This window comes from Elgaria multicarinata, chromosome 16, assembly GCF_023053635.1.
Source record: "Elgaria multicarinata webbii isolate HBS135686 ecotype San Diego chromosome 16, rElgMul1.1.pri, whole genome shotgun sequence".
Taxonomy (NCBI): domain Eukaryota; kingdom Metazoa; phylum Chordata; class Lepidosauria; order Squamata; family Anguidae; genus Elgaria; species Elgaria multicarinata.
Genome location: NC_086186.1, coordinates 9,855,994 through 9,876,839, shown reverse-complemented (window position 1 = coordinate 9,876,839; position 20,846 = coordinate 9,855,994). Strand labels below are relative to the sequence as shown.

The 20,846-nt window shown below is 47.6% G+C and overlaps 1 protein-coding gene and 1 pseudogene across 2 annotated transcripts in view; one reads left to right on the top strand and one right to left on the bottom strand.

Annotated features, from left to right (window-relative positions):
• C16H15orf39 (chromosome 16 C15orf39 homolog) overlaps positions 1 to 20,846 on the bottom strand; it is a 37,017-nt gene that overhangs the window by 5,252 nt on the left and 10,919 nt on the right. Inside the window, exons 2-3 of one of the 2 annotated variants that reach the window (XM_063142874.1) lie at positions 3,382 to 7,227; positions 1,798 to 1,831 (exon numbers count right to left, since the gene is read on the bottom strand). In XM_063142874.1, coding sequence (XP_062998944.1) covers positions 1,798 to 1,831; positions 3,382 to 7,168 — 3,821 coding nt within the window. In that variant the 5' untranslated portion in view covers positions 7,169 to 7,227. The remainder of the gene's footprint in view (positions 1 to 1,797; positions 1,832 to 3,381; positions 7,228 to 20,846) is intronic. The other variant, XM_063142873.1, reaches the window with a different exon arrangement.
• Positions 10,801 to 10,947, top strand: LOC134409900 (U1 spliceosomal RNA; annotated as a pseudogene).

Here is a 20,846-nt window from a genome sequence, read left to right as displayed (position 1 = left end):
TCTAGTGTGGGAGAGCCCACAACCTCCCTAGGTATAAAATGTAATAAATAAATAAATAAATAGGTAACTGATTCCATAGTCGCACTGCTCTAACAGTCAGGAAGTTTTTCCTGATGTCCAGACGGAATCTGGCTTCCTGTCACTTGAGCCCATTATTCCGTGTCCTGCACTCTGGGAGGATCGAGAAGAGATCCTGGACCTCCTCTGTGTGACAACCTTTTAAGTCTTTGAAGAGTGCTATCATGTCTCCCCTCAACCTCTTCTCCAGGCTAAACATGCCCAGTTCTTTCAGTCTCTCTTCATAGAGCTTTGTTTCCAGACCCCTAATCATCCTGGTTGCCCTCCTCTGAACATGCTCCAGCTTGTCTGCATCCTTCTTGAATTGTGGAGCCCAGAACTGGACGCTATACTCTAGATGAGGCCTAACCAGTACCTCCGAATAGAGAGGAACCAGTACCTCATGCAATTTGGAAGCTATACTTCTATTAATGCAGCCCAAAATAGCATTTGCCTTTCTTGCAGCCATATCGCACTGTTGGCTCTCTCTTGTTTAAATCTGGGCTGGAACAACATTTCGCTTTCTCAAAGAAGTGAGGGAGACTAAACTATCTCTGGGAGGCAGTATCTTTAATAGCTTGTCACTACTACCAAGGGCTCATCTACACCAAGCAGGATATTCCACTATGAAAGCAGTATATAAAAGGCAGGAGCCACACCAAGCAGGATGCTGTGTTATGAAAGCGGTAGATGGCACATGTCAATGGGCCCCAACAGTGGTCAGTACACTTCAATACCGCTATAAAGCAGCAGTGTGGCTCCTGCCTTTTATATACCGCTTTCATAGTGGAGCAGAGTGGTAAGCGGCAGTTACTGCAGCCGAAACTCTCCCCACGGCCTGAGTTCAATCCCAGCAGAAGCTGGTTATCAGGCAGTCAGCTCAGGTCGACTCAGCCTTCCATCCTTCCGAGGACGGTAAAATGAGTACCCAGCTAGCTGGGGGAAAGGTAGCCGCGACTGGGGAAGGCAACAGCAAACCACCCCGCTACAAAGTCCGCCAAGAAAATGTCAGCGAAAGCAGCCGTCCCTCTAGGAGTCAGCAATGACTCAAGGGCTTTGCGCGAGAGGTTCCTTTCCTTTCCTTCATAGCAGAATATTCTGCTTGGTGTAGATGAGCCCAGAGTCAAACCATGCTGATCCGTCCAACCCAGTATGGTTTACTCTGACTACAATGAGGTGGGGGGTGCAAGGGGGCGCCAAGTGAAAACATGTTAACAAAGCTTTTAATGGTTGAATTCACTAAGCTGGCACAGTGTTTTAACTGTTTTAACAGTTTTACTGCTTTTAAATTATATATTGTTTTAACTTGGTTTATGGTTTAATCTGTTTTTAGCTGTGCATATTTACTGTTTTATACTGTATGCTTTTATCTGTACGCTGCCCTGAGATCTTATTGATATAGGGCGGGATACACATGTTTTAAATTAATTAATTAATTAATTAATTAATTAATTAAATAAAATAAAATAAGGGAGCTTTCTTTTTAAACACCTGCTACCTGTGAACTGGGGAGGGAAGCCAAGGATTTCCTCCTGCAAAAGACATGCTCACTCCCAGGACCCTTTTCTGACACTGTCCTCCTCCCCCCCCAACCCCTCCCCACAACCAACTGTTTGTGAACGACTTGCGTAGCCTCCTCCACCCATTGTCCTCACTGCCTTCGGTCTTCCTCACTCTCTGATAGTCTCCCTAAAAACAGCTGTATGTTAACACGCACCCACACAAAGATTGGATACCTACTTGGAGGCATGCGGGCCCGCCTGTGAACTTGGACCTGGAAAAAATAAAGTTCTTGATAATCATCTGAAAAGACAACAGAACCACTGGCCATAGAGGGGGGCGGCCAGAGCCAATGCAAAGGGCTTGTAGCCCCTCTGCAAAGAGAGGACAGTACACATTCTACAGAGGACGACAGACGTGCCTTATTCTACGTGGGACTCTTTGGCCATCTAGCCTGTTATTTTCTAATCTTGGGGCCCTCCAGGGTGTTTTAGGCCACAGCTAGCCTTAAGGTTTATCCTGGGATCATCCAGGGTTCGCCCCTGCCTGAGCACTGATCCACTGTGTGTCACTTAGATGAACAGGTTTGACCCCTGGATGATCCAGGGTTAAACCTTAGGTCTAGCTATGGCCTAAGACTACAATTCAGCTGTGCTGGTTGGGGATAATGGAACTTGCAGTTCAACATATTTGGAGGGCACTGAGTTGAAGAAAGATGGGGCAGAGGAAAGAATACATGAAACCCTGGGGGGGAGTGGAGACACAATGAATACAAAGGAATGGGAAAGGTGGGCAGGAAACTACAGGAGAAACACACGAGGTGTCAAATTCCTACTTCCAAACCACCAGGATCAGGAGTAAACAACCTGGTGCCCTGCAGAGATTTTGGACTACAATTCCCATATGCCCCTCTGGACTACAATTCCAGCCAGCAGGGATTATGGGAGCTACAGTCGAAAACATGCAGGTTTCCCTACTGTTGCACTAGATACTTTAGAGAAGGGTCTTCTGTCTTTGTGAGATTTAGGTTTTATTGCATCTAATAGGGCAAGCCCTATGCTTGTCGATATAGAAGTAACTCCCATTAGTTCAATGAGGCTTACTCCCAGGTAAGCGGGTCAATCTTAAATCTAACTTCAATGGGAGTAAGGCCTAGTGAACACAGAGAGCCGGTGTGGTGTGGTGTAGTGGTTAGAGTATTGGACTGGGTCAGGAGATCTGGGTTCTAGTCCCCCTTCGGCCATGAAGTTCACTGGGTGACTTTGGGCCAGACATGGACTCTCAGCCTAGCCTACCCATCAAGGTTGTTGTGAGGATAAAATGGAGAGGAGGCAAATCATGTAAGCTGCCTTGAGTTCCTTGCTGGGGGAGGAGGAAGGATCTAAATGTTATCATAATTAAATTTCTAAAAAAATTAAATTTCCCACCACCTGCCGGCTTTAATGTGGGGGTGCTGGAGGCTGGCGCATTGCCTTCTCCTAACCCTACCCCCACTGCCACTAAAATTGCCACCCTAGTGGCAAGAAGCCCAGCGATTCTGCAAGGAAGCGAAGGAGAAAGCAGCTGGGTTTGCAGGCAGAACCGCACCCCCGGAAGCCTACCGTGGGGCTCGTACAACAAGCATTTGGCCCTCCGGTTTTAACAGATGCTGGGGGTTGAAACTGCACCCTTCTGCAGGCAAAGTAGGTGGTCTGCCGCTGAGCCACGGCCCCTCGCCACACACATGTCCCAAAGGAAGGGCCTCCGTCCACTCCTTTCAAAGAATGCAGTCCAAGAGAACCACCGTTTTCATCACTCATTATGAGCGCCATCAGCTGCACTTACCGAGCTGCTGTTTGACACAGTCGTGCCAGTGGAGGTTCAAGAGGTCCGGGTAGATGTCCGGCAGCTGCTTCAACGCCAGCAACTTCAGCATCCGGGAAGTGCAGCTCTTCAGCTCCAAGTCCCTCAAGAGCTTCTCCTCGGACAGGGTGGTGGGACGCAGCTCCACCTTGTGGTCCTGCAGCACGTGATCCACGGAGCCGCCCGGGAGGTGAGGGAAGAGCTTCTCCTTCACCACGTGGATGGGGATGAAGATGGCGCCGGCTCGCACCACGTGCGGGAAAGGGCACTTGCGGGTGAAGAGGAAGGTGTCCAGCTGAGAGAGCAGCTTGTTGAGGTGGACGGTCATGTCCTTGAAGGCCAGCCAGATCAGTTTGCTCTTGGACAGTTTGGGCGCTTCGGAGACTGTCCTGGAGGTGCTCTTGTGCTTGGTCAAGCTCGCCGCCTTCTCTTGGAGCTCTCTGTCGGACTCAGCCTTTTCCAGCCATTCCTTGAGTTGCTCCGGAGAGGAGGCAGACACCGAAGAAGAAATGATGGTACACACAGAAGCGTGCAGGGCAGTGAAATACTGCCTGGGTGAATTCTGCTGGCCGAGAGATTCGTCGTGGGTGGGAAGCAAAACTCGGGCCTCGCCTAGGCCGGGAGAGCCGGCTCGCACGCTTGGAATCAAGGCTTTTGAAGCGGACGGCAGTTTAGCGTTAAACTGCTGCTGCAGAGGTTGAGTTTCAGGCTGAGTCGCCGTTTGTTGTAGGCTTTGCTGAACTGGCGGGCAGGATTGCTGAGTCGCCGTTTGTTGTAGGCTTTGCTGAACTGGTAGGTGGGATTGCTGAGTCACCGTTTGTTGTAGGCTTTGCTGAACTGGTGAGTGGGATTGCTGAATCGCCGTTTGTTGTAGGCTTTGCTGAACTGGTGGGTGGGATTGCTGAGTCACCGTTTGTTGTAGGCTTTGCTGAACTGGTGAGTGGGATTGCTGAATCGCCGTTTGTTGTAGGCTTTGCTGAACTGGTGGGTGGGATTGCTGAGTCACCGTTTGTTGTAGGCTTTGCTGAACTGGTGAGTGGGATTGCTGAATCGCCGTTTGTTGTAGGCTTTGCTGAACTGGTGGGTGGGATTGCTGAGTCACCGTTTGTTGTAGGCATTGCTGAACTGGCGGGCAGGATTGCTGAGTCGCCGCTTGGTCAGAGCCATGTCGCAGAGAGGAATCGTCACCCAGAGCTGCTACTGGGGAGCAAAACTGAAAGGATGGGGAAGACTTTTGCTGCACTGCACAGCCTGCCCCGGCTACACGTGGTTTCAGGATCTTGAATTTTTTGTACAAGAACGCTGCAGAACTGTGAAAATTGCTCCTTCCCCCAGAGAAGCTTTTTAGGGGCACCTCTGATAATTGCAAGTTCGTCTCTAATAAAGAGTCCTGTTGATTAGCCGGCTGACCTCCCATCTCCTGCCCCTTGCCTCCTGAATTTTCCCTTTCAAGGGCCTCAGTCGTCCCAGGTGACATCTGAAAACTGGGCGCTTCCGCCAAGCCTTCCGTTTTAAAGCTGAGGTCTAGCACATGGTCTTCTGGGGCATGCTGCCCAGTCCTGCTGTTCGCACAACCCATCAGGGCTGGCTGACCAGGCGCAGGCTCCTGGGGAGGCAAAAGCTTGACCCTGTAATTCTCCAAAGTCCCGGCACAATCTCCACCCACTGTCTCCAGCCCTGCACAGTTGCTACCCGGGTCCCTTTGACCAACGCCCATCGTTCCATGGCAGGCCGTTCCTTTCCTCCCAGGCTGCAGCACCCCAGATGCTTCCGGCGGCCCTGCAGAGTCTGGCCGAGGCGAACCTTGTCTGCCTGGGCTTTGGCCTGTGTGATGGAGAGATGCCTCCTCTGATCGGCAACTTTTTGGAAGGGGAATCTCCACCGACTCGGTAGAGTCTTCAAGGTACTCTTGGTAAGGTGCCAAGCTAAAGACATTGTTGATAACTGGCATAGGAGGGGAGGAAGGAGATGGGAAGTCCTCAGGTCTTTGATTAGCGGTCCTTGACCTTCCCTCCGGTGACTGCGGCGTACTCTGGAGAGAGGCCCCAGAGCCCTCGGGAACACTTTTCGTGGGATCTCCCTTGGAGCAGGACTCATGGGTTGCAACCGGGCTGTCGGAAATAACGATGCACGGTCCCAATTCAGCTTTGTGATCCCCAACATTCCTCTTCTTGGCTTCAGAGGATGAAGCGGACCTTTGGGTTGCGTAAGAGAGATGCGCCTCCCTGGCGCCGGCCTTTTCCGAATGGCAAAGGACTGACCCGCAGCCGGCCTCTGGCGTCAGCCCAAACCCTCCGAAGAAGCCAGGCGTCCTGTCTGCCGAGTGAAGCGGCTGGAAAGAGTGCGGGTGGGGCACCGCCCGCTGACCCTGAAGGCTCTCGTTGGCCTGCCTCGCAAATCGGCCGCCCTCCCGCCAATCCGGAAGGCCGTCTCCGCTGGGCCAAGAGCCGCACCGAGCGCCCTTCTCCGGCGGGGCGCACGCAGGGGCGGGGGTCTTCTGCAGCGAGTCCGTTTTGGCTCGCGGGTTCTGCTGGTGCTCATGCTCCTTCGAAGACCGGAGGCCAGGAGGGGTCATCGGAGGGCCGACGGCTCTGTAGAGGTAGTTGTCCAGGGGATAGTAACCCCTTGCTGCCGGCGGAAAATAAGATGCTGGAAAAAGCTGAGGCTCCTCACTGTACCTAAAGCCTTTGCAACCGGGCAGAGCAAAAAGGGCGTTGGCTTTTTCAGCCTGCGCGTAGCTCTGTTGATACAGCAGCATTTGCTCATGGGACGTCAGCGGGTAGGAAGTGAACGGGTAGCATGCGGGCGACCTATCTTGGTACACCAGGGTCTGGGGATTGGCCAGCGGGCTGGCAGGAGGTAGCTTAGCCCACGCGCGTTTGCCAGGGCTGCCGCCACGTGCCTCTGGGAAGGTTTTCTGGCCGTTGTACATGGCCGAGAAGCTTCCTTCCGGAAAGGAGGTATTTTGTACCCCTTGGCATTTCTCAACGGCCTTGTGGTAAGGCGAAAAGCTGGCGGGGTTAGCAGCGGTGTCTTTGGGCGACTGCGGGAACCCAGATTCGGGGACCAGGGCTTTTTTGGGCCCGGTGGTGCTGTAGCTGGGGCTGTCCGCACAGCCCGAAGGACCCGACGGAGGCAGGGCCCACTCCAGACCCGGTGGCCGCTTCACCGGGCCTTCCGGCAGCGTTCCCAAAACTAGGGAGCCATTAGGGCTGTAGCTGGAGTCCGCTGTGTAAACGTGGTTCCGATAAACTGGTTTGGGCACAGCCAAGGTTTGGGCGCAGCTCGTTGGCGCTCGGGGAGGTTGCTGGGCAGAATAGCTATGGATCCAGCCTGGCTGAACGAGGCCCGCAGGAGCCATATAGGTAGCCCATCGCTCCTGAGCGGCAAGCAAGTCCTGGGCCGTGCACTCGCTGTCCTTCTTGTGCCTGGGCGTTTGGCTCTGTGCCCCAAAGCTGTCGGTTTCCAGCTTGTACAGCCTGTCGAAGGCTTTCTCCATCCTCAGCTGCTGGCCCAGCCCACCCGCTGCGCAATGGGCGTAAGCCTCCGCAGGAGTCCAATGAGCCAAGGATTTGGGGCCTTCGTGGCACTGTAGCGGGTAAGCGAAATAGGATCCCTTGTAGCCATAGTGGTTTTCCGAGACGTGGCCAGGCAGCACGCTCGATCGGTACAAGCCCGCCGTGAGGACGTGGCCCGGCTCTGCCTCCAGGCGAGGGAGCTTGCTATAACCCACGGTGCCCACGGCCTCCAAGCGTCGCTTTTCTGCCATTAGACGCCCCTCTCTGCCGCAGGTCTCAGATGCGTAGCGGGATAGTGGCTCTGGATGCTCTGAAACAGGAGGAAAGGAAAACCAATCAGCAATCTGGAAACCCTTCACATTATGTTTTGCCAGGCAAGGATTTACTCCCATCCAGAACAACATTCTGTACAGACCTTGCGCAGTGGATCTCTCCCTGAATCGCACAGTTTCCACCTGCTCTTATTTAGCAGCAATAGCAACAGAGACGCATGTCAGTCCCCTTTCCTTTCTTCCATTTCTCCTCTCTCCTTCCCTCTTTTCTGTCTTCCATTTCTCCGCTTTCCTTCCTTCTCCCTCCTTCCCTTTCCTTTCTTCCATTTCTCCGCTTTCCTTCCTCTCCTTCCCTCTTTCCTTTCTTCCATTTCTCCGCTTTCCTTCCTTCTTCCCTCTTTCCTTTCTTCCATTTCTCCGCTTTCCTTCCTTCTTCCTCCTTCCCTCTTTCCTTTCTTCCATGTCTCCTCTTTCCTTCCTTCTCCCTCCTTCCTTTCTTCCATTTCTCCTCCTTCCCTCTTTCCTTTCTTCCATTTCTCCTCTTTCCTTCCTTCTTCCCCTCTTTCCTTTCTTCCATTTCTCCGCTTTCCTTCCTTCTCTCCTTCCCTCTTTCCTTTCTTCCATTTCTCCGCTTTCCTTCCTTCTTCCTCCTTCCCTCTTTCCTTTCTTCCATTTCTCCTCTTTCCTTCCTTCTTCCTCCTTCCCTCTTTCCTTTCTTCCATTTCTCCTCTTTCCTTCCTTCTTCCCTCTTTCCTTTCTTCCATTTCTCCGCTTTCCTTCCTTCTCTCCTTCCCTCTTTCCTTTCTTCCATTTCTCCTCTTTCCTTCCTTCTTCCTCCTTCCCTCTTTCCTTTCTTCCATTTCTCCTCTTTCCTTCCTTCTTCCCTCTTTCCTTTCTTCCATTTCTCCGCTTTCCTTCCTTCTCTCCTTCCCTCTTTCCTTTCTTCCATTTCTCCGCTTTCCTTCCTTCTCCCTCCTTCCCTTTCCTTTCTTCCATTTCTCCGCTTTCCTTCCTCTCCTTCCCTCTTTCCTTTCTTCCATTTCTCCGCTTTCCTTCCTCTCCTTCCCTCTTTCCTTTCTTCCATTTCTCCGCTTTCCTTCCTTCTTCCCTCTTTCCTTTCTTCCATTTCTCCGCTTTCCTTCCTTCTTCCTCCTTCCCTCTTTCCTTTCTTCCATGTCTCCTCTTTCCTTCCTTCTCCCTCCTTCCTTTCTTCCATTTCTCCTCCTTCCCTCTTTCCTTTCTTCCATTTCTCCTCTTTCCTTCCTTCTTCCCTCTTTCCTTTCTTCCATTTCTCCGCTTTCCTTCCTTCTCTCCTTCCCTCTTTCCTTTCTTCCATTTCTCCGCTTTCCTTCCTTCTCCCTCCTTCCCTTTCCTTTCTTCCATTTCTCCGCTTTCCTTCCTTCTTCCCTCTTTCCTTTCTTCCATTTCTCCGCTTTCCTTCCTTCTTCCTCCTTCCCTCTTTCCTTTCTTCCATGTCTCCTCTTTCCTTCCTTCTCCCTCCTTCCTTTCTTCCATTTCTCCTCCTTCCCTCTTTCCTTTCTTCCATTTCTCCTCTTTCCTTCCTTCTTCCCCTCTTTCCTTTCTTCCATTTCTCCGCTTTCCTTCCTTCTCTCCTTCCCTCTTTCCTTTCTTCCATTTCTCCGCTTTCCTTCCTTCTTCCTCCTTCCCTCTTTCCTTTCTTCCATTTCTCCTCTTTCCTTCCTTCTTCCTCCTTCCCTCTTTCCTTTCTTCCATTTCTCCTCTTTCCTTCCTTCTTCCCTCTTTCCTTTCTTCCATTTCTCCGCTTTCCTTCCTTCTCTCCTTCCCTCTTTCCTTTCTTCCATGTCTCCTCTCTCCTTCCTTCTCTCTCCTTCCCTCTTTCCTTCCTTCTCTCTCCTTCCCTCTTTCCTTTCTTCCATGTCTCCTCTCTCCTTCCTTCTCTCTCCTTCCCTCTCTCCTTCCTTCTCTCTCCTTCCCTCTTTCCTTTCTTCCATTTCTCCTCTGTCCTTCCTTCTCCCTCCTTCCCTCTTTCCTTTCTTCCATTTCTCCGCTTTCCTTCCTTCTTCCCTCTTTCCTTTCTTCCATTTCTCCGCTTTCCTTCCTTCTTCCCTCTTTCCTTTCTTCCATTTCTCCTCTGTCCTTCCTTCTCCCTCCTTCCCTCTTTCCTTTCTTCCATTTCTCCTCTTTCCTTCCTTCTTCCCCTCTTTCCTTTCTTCCATTTCTCCGCTTTCCTTCCTTCTCTCCTTCCCTCTTTCCTTTCTTCCATGTCTCCTCTCTCCTTCCTTCTCCCTCCTTCCCTCTTTCCTTTCTTCCATTTCTCCTCTTTCCTTCCTTCTCTCTCCTTTCTTCCATTTCTCCTCTTTCCTTCCTTCTCCCTCCTTCCCTCTTTCCTTTCTTCCATTTCTCCGCTTTCCTTCCTTCTTCCCTCTTTCCTTTCTTCCATTTCTACGCTTTCCTTCCTTCTCTCCTTCCCTCTTTCCTTTCTTCCATGTCTCCTCTCTCCTTCCTTCTCCCTCCTTCCCTCTTTCCTTTCTTCCATTTCTCCTCTTTCCTTCCTTCTCTCTCCTTTCTTCCATTTCTCCTCTTTCCTTCCTTCTCCCTCCTTCCCTCTTTCCTTTCTTCCATTTCTCCGCTTTCCTTCCTTCTTCCCTCTTTCCTTTCTTCCATTTCTACGCTTTCCTTCCTTCTCTCCTTCCCTCTTTCCTTTCTTCCATGTCTCCTCTCTCCTTCCTTCTCCCTCCTTCCCTCTTTCCCTTCTTCCATTTCTCCTCTTTCCTTCCTTCTCTCTCCTTTCTTCCATTTCTCCTCTTTCCTTCCTTCTCCCTCCTTCCCTCTTTCCTTTCTTCCATTTCTCCGCTTTCCTTCCTTCTTCCCTCTTTCCTTTCTTCCATTTCTCCGCTTTCCTTCCTTCTCTCCTTCTCTCTTTCCTTTCTTCCATGTCTCCTCTCTCCTTCCTTCTCCCTCCTTCCCTCTTTCCTTTCTTCCATTTCTCCTCTTTCCTTCCTTCTTCCCTCTTTCCTTTCTTTCATTTCTCCTCTTTCCTTCCTTCTCCCTCCTTCCCTCTTTCCTTTCTTCCATTTCTCCTCTTTCCTTCCTTCTTCCCTCTTTCCTTTCTTCCATTTCTCCGCTTTCCTTTCTTCTCTCCTTCCCTCTTTCCTTTCTTCCATGTCTCCTCTCTCCTTCCTTCTCCCTCCTTCCCTCTTTCCTTTCTTCCATTTCTCCTCTTTCCTTCCTTCTTCCCTCTTTCCTTTCTTTCATTTCTCCTCTTTCCTTCCTTCTCCCTCCTTCCCTCTTTCCTTTCTTCCATTTCTCCTCTTTCCTTCCTTCTTCCCTCTTTCCTTTCTTCCATTTCTCCGCTTTCCTTTCTTCTCTCCTTCCCTCTTTCCTTTCTTCCATGTCTCCTCTCTCCTTCCTTCTCTCTCCTTCTCCCCACCCCCTAAATTAGAAAAGGCCAGAACGTTTTACAGATCACTTTACACACTCAGAGGGCGCTTCCAGACAGACAGCTCTTGGCTTCACCAGTCAAAAGACGTGGTCAAACTCTTCCAACTTCCTCTCCTAAACAGATTGTTTGTAGTAAAAAAAGAAAAAAAGACAGAAGGCTGTGATGTCTGGAAACAAAGACACCCCATAATATTACCTGGCAGGGGAGACACCATGAAGGTGGTTTTCCCCAAGTGAGGCTCATCCACTACACTCGGCGTGTGCTGACCCCATGTGATTTCCCCAAATGTGGGAAACTCAACTGCATAATTTGTGGTGAGAGCCAATGTGGCGTGGTGGCCAGAGTGTCGGACTGGGAGTCGAGATATCCGGATTCTAGTCCCCACTCGGCCATGGAAACCCACTGGGTGACTTTGGGCCAGTCACAGACTCTCAGCCCAACCTACCTCACAGGGTTGTTGTTGTGAGGATAAAATGAAGAGGAGGAGGAGGATTATGTATGTCGCCTTGGGTTCCTTGAAGGAAAAATGGTGGGATATAAATGTAATAAATAAATAAATAAATATTCTGTGAGTAAGGCAGGGAAATAGATCTTTAACAGCCTGGACTAGAACCATTCAGAATCTGGATCTTACAGTCTCACATTCTTCCAGCAGAGGGCGGACAAAGTCAGCTATTTAGGCACCATAATTACAGCAGGCCTCAGAAATAGGTTTACCCATCTACTAAAGTTAGACCATTTTAATCCCGGGAGCATATAATACACAACATACTCTTCCAAGATGGCAATCTTGTGATTTAAAAATATTTTAATGATACTCCAATTAGAGAGTCAGTTTTCTCTGTTTAATATTAAAGAGCCCTACCAAAAGACTGCTCACACAACACACCAACCTATCATAGGTTATTGTGTTGTCTGAATGCAGTGCATTTTCCGCAGGGTTGCTGGTTAATCATGCAGTGTAGTTTATTTTTCTTGAACAAGCCACCTTGGAAAACCCTGGCTTGTTGTTAGGTTGTAAACAAAGCACGTTGTATGGTTAATGAGCAACCCTGCAAAAAACACACTCCACTCAGGCAACACAATAACCCACAGTTCAGTAACAACCCACACTGGCTGGGTTACTGTGTTGTGTGATCCCATCTAGTGAGTTTCAACAAGTCTAGAGGTTTTAATAGAGGTATTTAATAGAGGTATTAAAGGCAAAACTGAAGTACTTTGGCCACATAATGAGAAGACAGGACACCCTGGAGAAGAGGCTGATGCTAGGGAAAGTGGAAGGCAAAAGGAAGAGGGGCCGACCAAGGGCAAGATGGATGGATGAGATTCTGGAGGGGACAGACTTGACCTTGGGGGAGCTAGGGGTGGTGACGGCCGACAGAAAGCTCTGGCGTGGGCTGGTCCATGAAGTCACGAAGAGTCGGAAGCGACTGAACGAATAAACAACAACAAAAAGAGGTTTTTCAGAGCATATATTGAAACATTTTTTAAAAAATATGTTTTGGACATGGCAGGTAGGGAGATTGCTTAAATCCACACAGATTCATCTGTCATTACTCAGATTTTTGATCTTTCTAAAAAAAACGAAACAAGAAAAGCAACATGCAGGCACACACATACACAAATTTATGGGATCTAATTCCACACACCTTGCCCCATCTTTGAAGGAATTCATGTGCAACCTGCATGCAGATTGTATCACAAGAAGACTGCACATCCAGATTTTTTCACTGTGCACCTGTGGCTTCCCAGCACATGTGTACGCACCAAGAATTACATCATTTATATAATTACTTGCCTTGTTCCCTCAGAGGCCTCTGGGGGTAGCTCAACAACATATCTTTCCATGTTTCACCAACACGGAATCAGTCCCTTTGCAACAACTGGAAATCCTCATTGTACAATGTTCAGCAGCACAGCGAACATGGTGGCTACTTCACCCAGATAAATATGGCAAACTTCCCTTGACTTCGAGGCTGAGAACTTTCCCTCCCCTTTAGAACTTAAGAACGTTTCCCAGCAATCCTCACGCACACTAGAGATGTAAAGTATCCAGACGTTTTAAAGCCATGGGGGGGGGGGGGGGGCACACGACATTTTTCCCCAGTTTTTTTTTTTCTGGAGAAAAATAGAAATTTGGGGGGAAATGGAAAAATAAGCAATTTGGGAATGGAAATAAGCCATGGAAGGAATAAAGGAATAACTATGCTGGAAATCATACAGAGAAGGATTTTTTAAAAATTCTCTATGATTCCTTTATTTTATATCTTTTACATCTCATTCCATTTGTTAAAGCTCTGTGTGTGTGCGTGCGTGTGCGTGTCGCACACAAGTGTATAATAAAGCATTTTGCAAACCAGGAATAAATGTATATTCTTTTGATTTTTATCAGACATTTCTGCATCCGCCTTTGCTTCATGCTGAAGGAAGCCAAAACTTTTGATTAAAAAAAAAGTACATGTATGCATTCCTCTTTTGCCCATTGCTTTATCAGAAATATAGATTTTTATTGGGGTTGGCTGCATCTCTCCCGGTTCCAGGATCTGCCTGACTGCATCACTGTTGAGTTGCTTTATCTAGTTTTTTAGACAATATTTTATAAACACACACACACCAACAAATGCAATTCTCCAAGTAACAGTCGGAGCTCTGGGACCAAATCCATACACAAGAGAGAGGTATTGGCTGCCTTGAGGGTACCCAAAGGTTTGCAAACATCCTAGCAATCTTTGGGAAGGGGACACCTAAGGGTGAAGCCCCCCCCCCAAAAAAAAATAGCCCAATGGGGAGTTAACATGCTTATGTGCATGGAATGTTGACTACCCGTTGTAGAGAGACAGAAAGCTGGAGTGGGCAAATGGAATAGAGTATCCCAGAAAGGGGTATGGCTGGCTAGAACACTGAACAGGAGAACTCCACACTGCAACATTTCGTTGCAGGTCCCATTTGACAATCCTCCAATTTTTCAAAGGAGACAAGTCCTTTTCAGGTAATGGCGAGCCTCTACGTTTGTGTGGTTATGAGGAGGCAGAAGGAGACCTGTCTTATACCTTTCATCCCAGGCCCAAAGAAATTATATTTAGGGACTGCAAGCCACTAGCTCATGTACGACATCGAGTTAAACATGGCCTCCGCATTCACATCTTTGCAGCGAGGCATTGTCACTTAAACCAGAATAATAGCAAAAAGCCTAGCTACGAAGAAATCACCCGACAACACGAGGCCCCTATGTGACTTCTTGGAAAGACCCCAAGATGTCTAGCAACCAGATATTTTTGGTGTCAGCTTCTCTCAGAAAGACCAAAATGACCACAAACTGTTGTGTGGGAGGGAGCGACTTTCCGTTTAGCTAGCAGCATTTTTATTTTTTTTATTTTTTAAACAACTTCTCCTTTTTGCTTGGGAATGTCAGATTTTAACTCAACTGAAAACACCTGCTCTCCTCCAAGACTGCAGCCTGTTAAAAACTTAGGGTGCAACCCTGTGCATATTTAGAAGGGGGGATCCTCCCTCCATAGGGTGACCATATGAAAAGGAGGACAGGGCTCCTGTATCTTTAACAGTTGAATTGAAAAGGGAATTTCAGCAGGTGCCATTTGTATATATGGGGAACCTGATGGAATTTCCTCTTCATCACAACACTTAAAGCTGCAGGTCCCCTGCCCTCTTTTAAATCTGGTCACTCAAGTATAGCTCCTGCAGCTTTAACTGTTGTGATGAAGAGGGGATTTCATCAGGTTCTCCATATATACAAAGGACACCTGTTGAAATCCCCTTTTCTATGCAACTGTTAAAGATACAGGAGCCCTGTCCTCCTTTTCATATGGTCACCCTATCCCTCCATGCTGGCTGGGGAAAGCTGAGAATTATAGGGTGTGTTTTCTGTCTAAACATGGATAGGATTGCAGCCTAACCCTAACTACTTTTACAGACCAATCTTAAGTGTGTTTTGTTGGAGGTTAGGTCCCACAGTGTTCAACAGGCCTACTCCCAGGTAATGACTGCAGCCTTAACCAAGTTCCAAAACTATTTCAGCTTGGCCACGCCTGAGAAAAATAGATCTAATGCATTTCTTCTTCTTCTTTACACCCCTTCATTCTATGAATTGAATTCAAACAAGCCACCACAGTTTAGGATGAGTTTTTTTAACACTATCTTGTTGATTATTTAAATTGTTTTGTATGCAAATGTTTATATATTGTATTTAAGGTTTTAATCTTTTGTAAACCGCCCAGAGAACTCTATGACTATTTGAAACAACAATAACACCATAAACTTGGGACTTTAAACTTAAATATCACAGGGAACTTTGGGCATACACAGAAGATTCCCCCCTCCCCCTCAAATCAATGCTGTGGCATTCTAAAATCCAGGAAGCATGCCCTGAGCATCGAGGTACATATAAAGAGAATGCTGTCACATGCAGCAGTCCACAAAAAGAGAACATTCCTAGTTCAAGGTCTGGTGTCGCTGATCGAATGGGAAAATCTTCAAAATATTTGGAAATGTAAACGTACCATGTGAAATTTTGCAATGGTGATCCATTTATATTTGAGAGTCAGTAGTGTCCAGAGAGCTAGGTCTTGAACTAGCAAGACCTAGACTCAAATCTCTATTCATGGAATTGTTTGTTTGTTTGTTTGTTTGTTTGTTTATGTATGTATTTCTATACTGCCCCATAGCCATGGAGCAAATTTTTGGTCAGAGCTACAGGACAAAGGAAGAGAATTAAATCTTCTGACCTTTTGGGGTCGAGGGGCACATTTAGCATTTTGACAGAACAGTAGAGTTGGAAGGAGCCTATAAGGCCATCCACTTTAAAGCATACCTGACAGATGGCTGTCCAGCTGCCTCTTGAAGGCCTCTAGTGTGGGAGAGCCCACGACCTCCCTAGGTCATGGGTTCTATTGCTGTACTGCTCTAACAGACAGGAAGTTTTTCCTGAAGTCCAGACGTAATCTGGCTTCCTGTCACTTGAGCCCATTATTCCGTGTCCTGCACTCTGGGGTGATCGAGAAGAGATCCTGGCCCTCCTCTGTGTGACAACCTTTCAAGTATTCGAAGTGTGCTCTCATGTTCTCCCGTCAATCTTCTCTTCTCCAGGCTAAACATGCCCAGTTCTTTCAGTCTCTCCTCATAGGGCTTTGTTTCCAGACCCATGATCATCTTCGTTGCCTCCAGCTTGTCTGCATCCTTCTTGAAGTGTGGTGCCTAGAACTGGACGCAGTACTCAAGATGAGGCCTAACCAGTGCTGAACAGAGAATAACCAGTACCTCGCACGATTTGGAAGTGCCCAGGGTGCTCTCACAAAATGGCTTCTGTGGGTTGAGGAGCTTGCTCATTTATAAAATGGCTGCCATGGTGAACTCAGAAGACTCGTGGCTGGTCACAGAACACTAATTTCCCAGAAGCCGAACCGGTGAGACTAAAAGAAAAGTATCTTGCCTGAGAACCTAAGACCAAAACACAAAAACACTCTTTTTGACCTCACATAAAAAATGGTCCTGGAGGGCAGCTTTGTTTTTTAAAATAATGCAACAAAGAAATAATAATTTTTTAAAAAAAACAGGAGAGGAAGGAAGCCTGGTGGACACCAAGAGTTCTGTCACATTGGAGACTCCAGAACACACACTCCACAACTGCTATTGAATGGGGAAATAGAGATATGTGATATTGTGCGCGCACGCACACTCACAGACTCTAATTTGGCCCTGCCTGAGTCCTCAGGATGAGTCAATGAGCAAGCCTCGAGAGATCAGACCTTCCCTGACTCCCAACTTACCCCTACTCACCTACTTCCCCCTCAACCCAAACAGTATAGCCTGCAGAGATGGTTGCTTCATCCATGAACTGATTTAACAAGTGAATCACGAGGCCAGAGAAAATTCCTCAGTTCATAGCTGGATGTGAACTACCCTTTACCGGCTTTCCAAGTCCATAAAGAGACGTTAATTACCTTGCTTCTTTCCTAAGGATGAATGGAAATGAACTTAAACCGGTTCTAGGATCATAATATTATGCCTGCCAAATCAATGCATCAAGCAATGAACCACTCGTGAGAAGTTGTTCAATCTCAAAGAAGGGGTGAAGTTACTCATCCTCTTGGCTACGAAAGACTTTTAAGAGCCATCCAGCCAACGTTAAGCACTAAGGCCTTAGCTATACCTAAGGTTTATCCCTGGGGTCATCCCTGTTCTTGTAAATGACACACAGGATATCCCGGGAGCAGGCAGGGACGACCCTGGGATGATCCCGGGATAAACCTTAGGTCTAGCTAAGGCCTAAGACCTACTTCCAATGAGACAGGCACAGGATTGCATTGTAAGTCCCATTTAACCACATGCTTAACTCTTTAAATGGGTCATAAAATTAGCTGAACTGCCTAGCTCAGACCCATGTCCACTAAAGAGGAAAGAAATGTACAAGCACAATGCGAAAACAGTAACTGACAGTAACCGATGTCACAACACACAAAGTTGTCAAAAATGAGACTGAAAAAAATGTCAATTTCGTTGCCAGACTTTTCATTCCTGAAAGCCTCAAGTTTTATGGTAAAACACGCACACACACACACACACATACACACAAACCAACAAATAGTTAAGATCCCCAAAGCTCTAGTTTTATACACCAACGTCACTCAAAACCAACTTGAGCCTGCCTGGAATTATAACTCTCCTAGATGTACACCTGGACCATGTCCAAAGCTTCTGGATTTTCATAACTTTCTATTAGAGCATACGGGCATAAAACCTAATGTCAAAGGCCTGAAAAATGCAACCAATATCCCTGATAATCTGGGAAACTGACCCCATAATTTGAACCTGAGCGCACTGGGTTTTATGCACATGGAACCTAACAAAATGCTTTACTCATGAAAGGATGCCCAGTAGTCTGGCAACCAAAGGCAAATCAGAAGAAAGCGAACAGCCTGGCCGGGAGTGGATGCATTCTCTGCTTCCCCACCCCCCCTCCACATCTAGTCGACCAATTGTCCGGTCCTAAGATTATCATGGATACCCAATATTGGCAGTTTGAGATTACTGTGTTAAATATATTTATGTCAATATCACAGTCCGGGTGGCAAATATAACATAGCCCCCATTGTGGATCCACCTGTCAAAACGGGTTGCTCGTAAAGCATGTCACACATAAAGGGGGAGTGAGTGAGTGGCAAAGCAATGAAAATTTGGGAGAAGGCAGGGAGTGACCCTGGGTTGAAATGCCACATCATCCTTGCATTTGCTTCTCATTTGCACAACCATTTAGTACATCATGACCAAGGCTGACCTATAGGACAGGGGTAGGGAGCCGCTTTCAGGGCAAATTCAATCTCAGAGAAGCTCTCAGGGCCTGGACTCCAGGGGACGGAACACCAGCATATTTTAGCCAAAAGCTCTTACTGCTAGTAATGAAGCCTTTGGAAAGAGAAATTTCAATTTCTTAGAATGGGGGGGAGGGGGAATAGGGTGACCATGTGGAAAGGAGGACAGGGCTCCTGTATCTTTAACTCTTGTGATGAACAGGGGATTTGACCTGGGGCTGCGTGCATGCAAATGACACCTGCTGAAATTCCCTTTTCTCTGCAACTGTTAAAGATACAGGAGCCCTGTCCTCCTTTCCATATGGTCACCCTAGGGGGGAAATGCTGGGAAGCCACCAAATGATCAGCTGTCAGGGGGAAGGGGTTTGTGGCATTTGGAGAACCCCGAAGATTAGGTTGAGACCCCCAAGTAGGTCAGAATTCCCTGCCATCTGAGTCTAAAGTTCAACATGCCTGATTTGTAGTTTAAATATACTTAGGATGCTTTTCATTACGAAGAGCCCTGCCGAGGCAGCTTATATAAAAGCAAACCTAAAAGTCATTGGTGAATTAATCTTTGCCTCTGAGAAAGCAGGGCCACAAACCTTGATATTTTATTTATTTATTTATTTATTTATTTATTTATTACATTCTATACCGCCCAATAGCCGGAGCTCTCTGGGGGGTTCACAAATATACCCGCTCTGTATGTATTTTGGTTCTTGCAAGTGAACTGTATGATGGGATTGGAATAAGGTATGTGCCTGAATGTGTTGTAATGCTAAAACTGTGATATCAGCAAGGAAAGGCTTAATTGGAATTTCTAATTGTCAAGATATAGTAGAAGACAAATAAGCTAGCTTGATAAGGAGGACTGACCCTCCAGGTCAATCTGACATTGCCAGAAGAGTTATGGGCCATCTGTTGATAAGGAATAATGAAGACGTTTCCTTTGATCGGTCTTTGTTTTGCTTTAGAACTTTGCTCACTGCTAATTGGTTAAGATGCTACTGTGTATAAATTTACCTGCTTCTCATACTGCCAAAGGAGAAGTTCTTTGTCTGTAGCACTTTCTCCATACAGCTGCATTACACTCAATAAAGCAGAGTTGCCTTACAACCAAAGTGGATTTTTATCCTTGACACCTATCATGCACCACCTCTCTTCTCCACCTTCCCTGTGTCCCTGAATGTGGAAAGTGGTTTAAATGTTTGTTATACATGTTCTAGGTTTTTCAACAGAAAAAAATATATGAAAAGGTAAAAACAGAAGGTACGAATGGATGCTATCAAAAGATAGACTGGGGACCAGAGAGGACGTGAGACCCGTAAAACCAGTTCTAGAAAGTGTGGGATTTGGGGTGGGGAATGTCTTGGATTAGGACTGGGCTCCTGGAAAGGGAGGGGTTACCGTATTTATACCAATCCAGATTACCTCCAATGATGCTGAAATATTCCCTGCATTACACCTGTCCCACAGGGGGAAAATGTATAGGTACCCCATATGATACTCATATCTTTAGCCCAAGGGAGGGGGGAAAAGGCAGATTAAAGGAAGGGAGATTTCTGTTGGGAAAATGATGGGATGGGAAGGGTTGAAACCCTTACCCGAGGACCAGGATCTGACCCACCACCATCACAGACATGCTTTTCTCATAGGAGATCCAGTCCAAAACCATATATTATCTCCTCCAGCTAGACCCTGGAGAGTGTTGTATACCTTGGGGGAAGGGAGGGGAGCATGATAAAAGGCAGAGAAAGGGAGAGAGGCTTTTAATTTAATTTATTTTATTTTTACTTTATTTATGCACCTGCACCAATCTATGGGAGCACCCTACCACCCCATCATTGAGTTTGATGGCTTGTCACCATAGATGTTCTATAATGCTTTCGCTGGAATTCCATTTCCCAGTTCTCTCCCTCCGCCCCACAACACACTCATAGAGCTCAACCATCCTGCAAGTAAAAGTTCACAGGGCTTTCATTTTGGCAGTTCCTCTTTTTCTCTCCCCCCCCCCCCCCCGGCTTTCTGCTGCACCCCTGACCGCGTCGCAACGTCGATTCCTTATTAAATGACATCACCTGTTGTATAACACTTTGGTCCCTTGTTTCCCGGAATGCAAACCCATTATCAGAAGGGGTTGCGCCATGCATTCAGTTGTGCAACGCACCAAAGCCAATGTTTTCAGAACGGCTTCCAAGGTCGCATTTAGCCAGACCCTCAGGCTGCACACACTTAATATGCGTGGTAAGAAAGAAGACACTGTACCTTTTAGATCTCACATGAAACCAAGCGATCAGTACGTACTGGATTTGTACCCAGCCCAGAAGGCTGGGTACGAACTAGGTATGTGCTCCGCTCCAATTAGAAGCGTAGAAGCAGGAGCGAATTGGCCTGCTCCGCCTTGCCCAGAGGCGGAGTAGAAGCGGACCACGGACCCCTAGAAGCAAGGCAAAGAGAAGCGCCCATTTTCGGAGCGCTCCGATCGCCATCTTGAAACACATTTCGCCCATAGGATTGCATTGCGGAAAAGAAAGGGGGATAACTGTGTTGTTTTTGAAGCTATCTTTCTGAAAATTCTTGTGCTTAGAGAGTCGTGGATGGGGGTCATTTTGAGCCTACTCTCAGCTCTCTGCGTGGTGCGGTTCGTGTGCTAGAATTTTTAAAAAAACCGGCGGGAAAAATACCTTTTCCGAAGGGCTGAGGGGCAGAGTCAACTCCCGGTCATGATCACATGATCCCAAAGTTGGAGGAGGGGATAGGCAAAACAGGTAACTTGGGATTCTGGGAACTTCTCTTTCTTAGTCTGAACGGACTTTTCCCAGTGTTTTTTAAAACAGTAGCCCCTTTGCTTCTTAAAAGACTGGTCACTAGACCAATCAAATTGGCAGCTGCTTCCCCCTCCCCTGGGCACGTCCCCCTATTACTG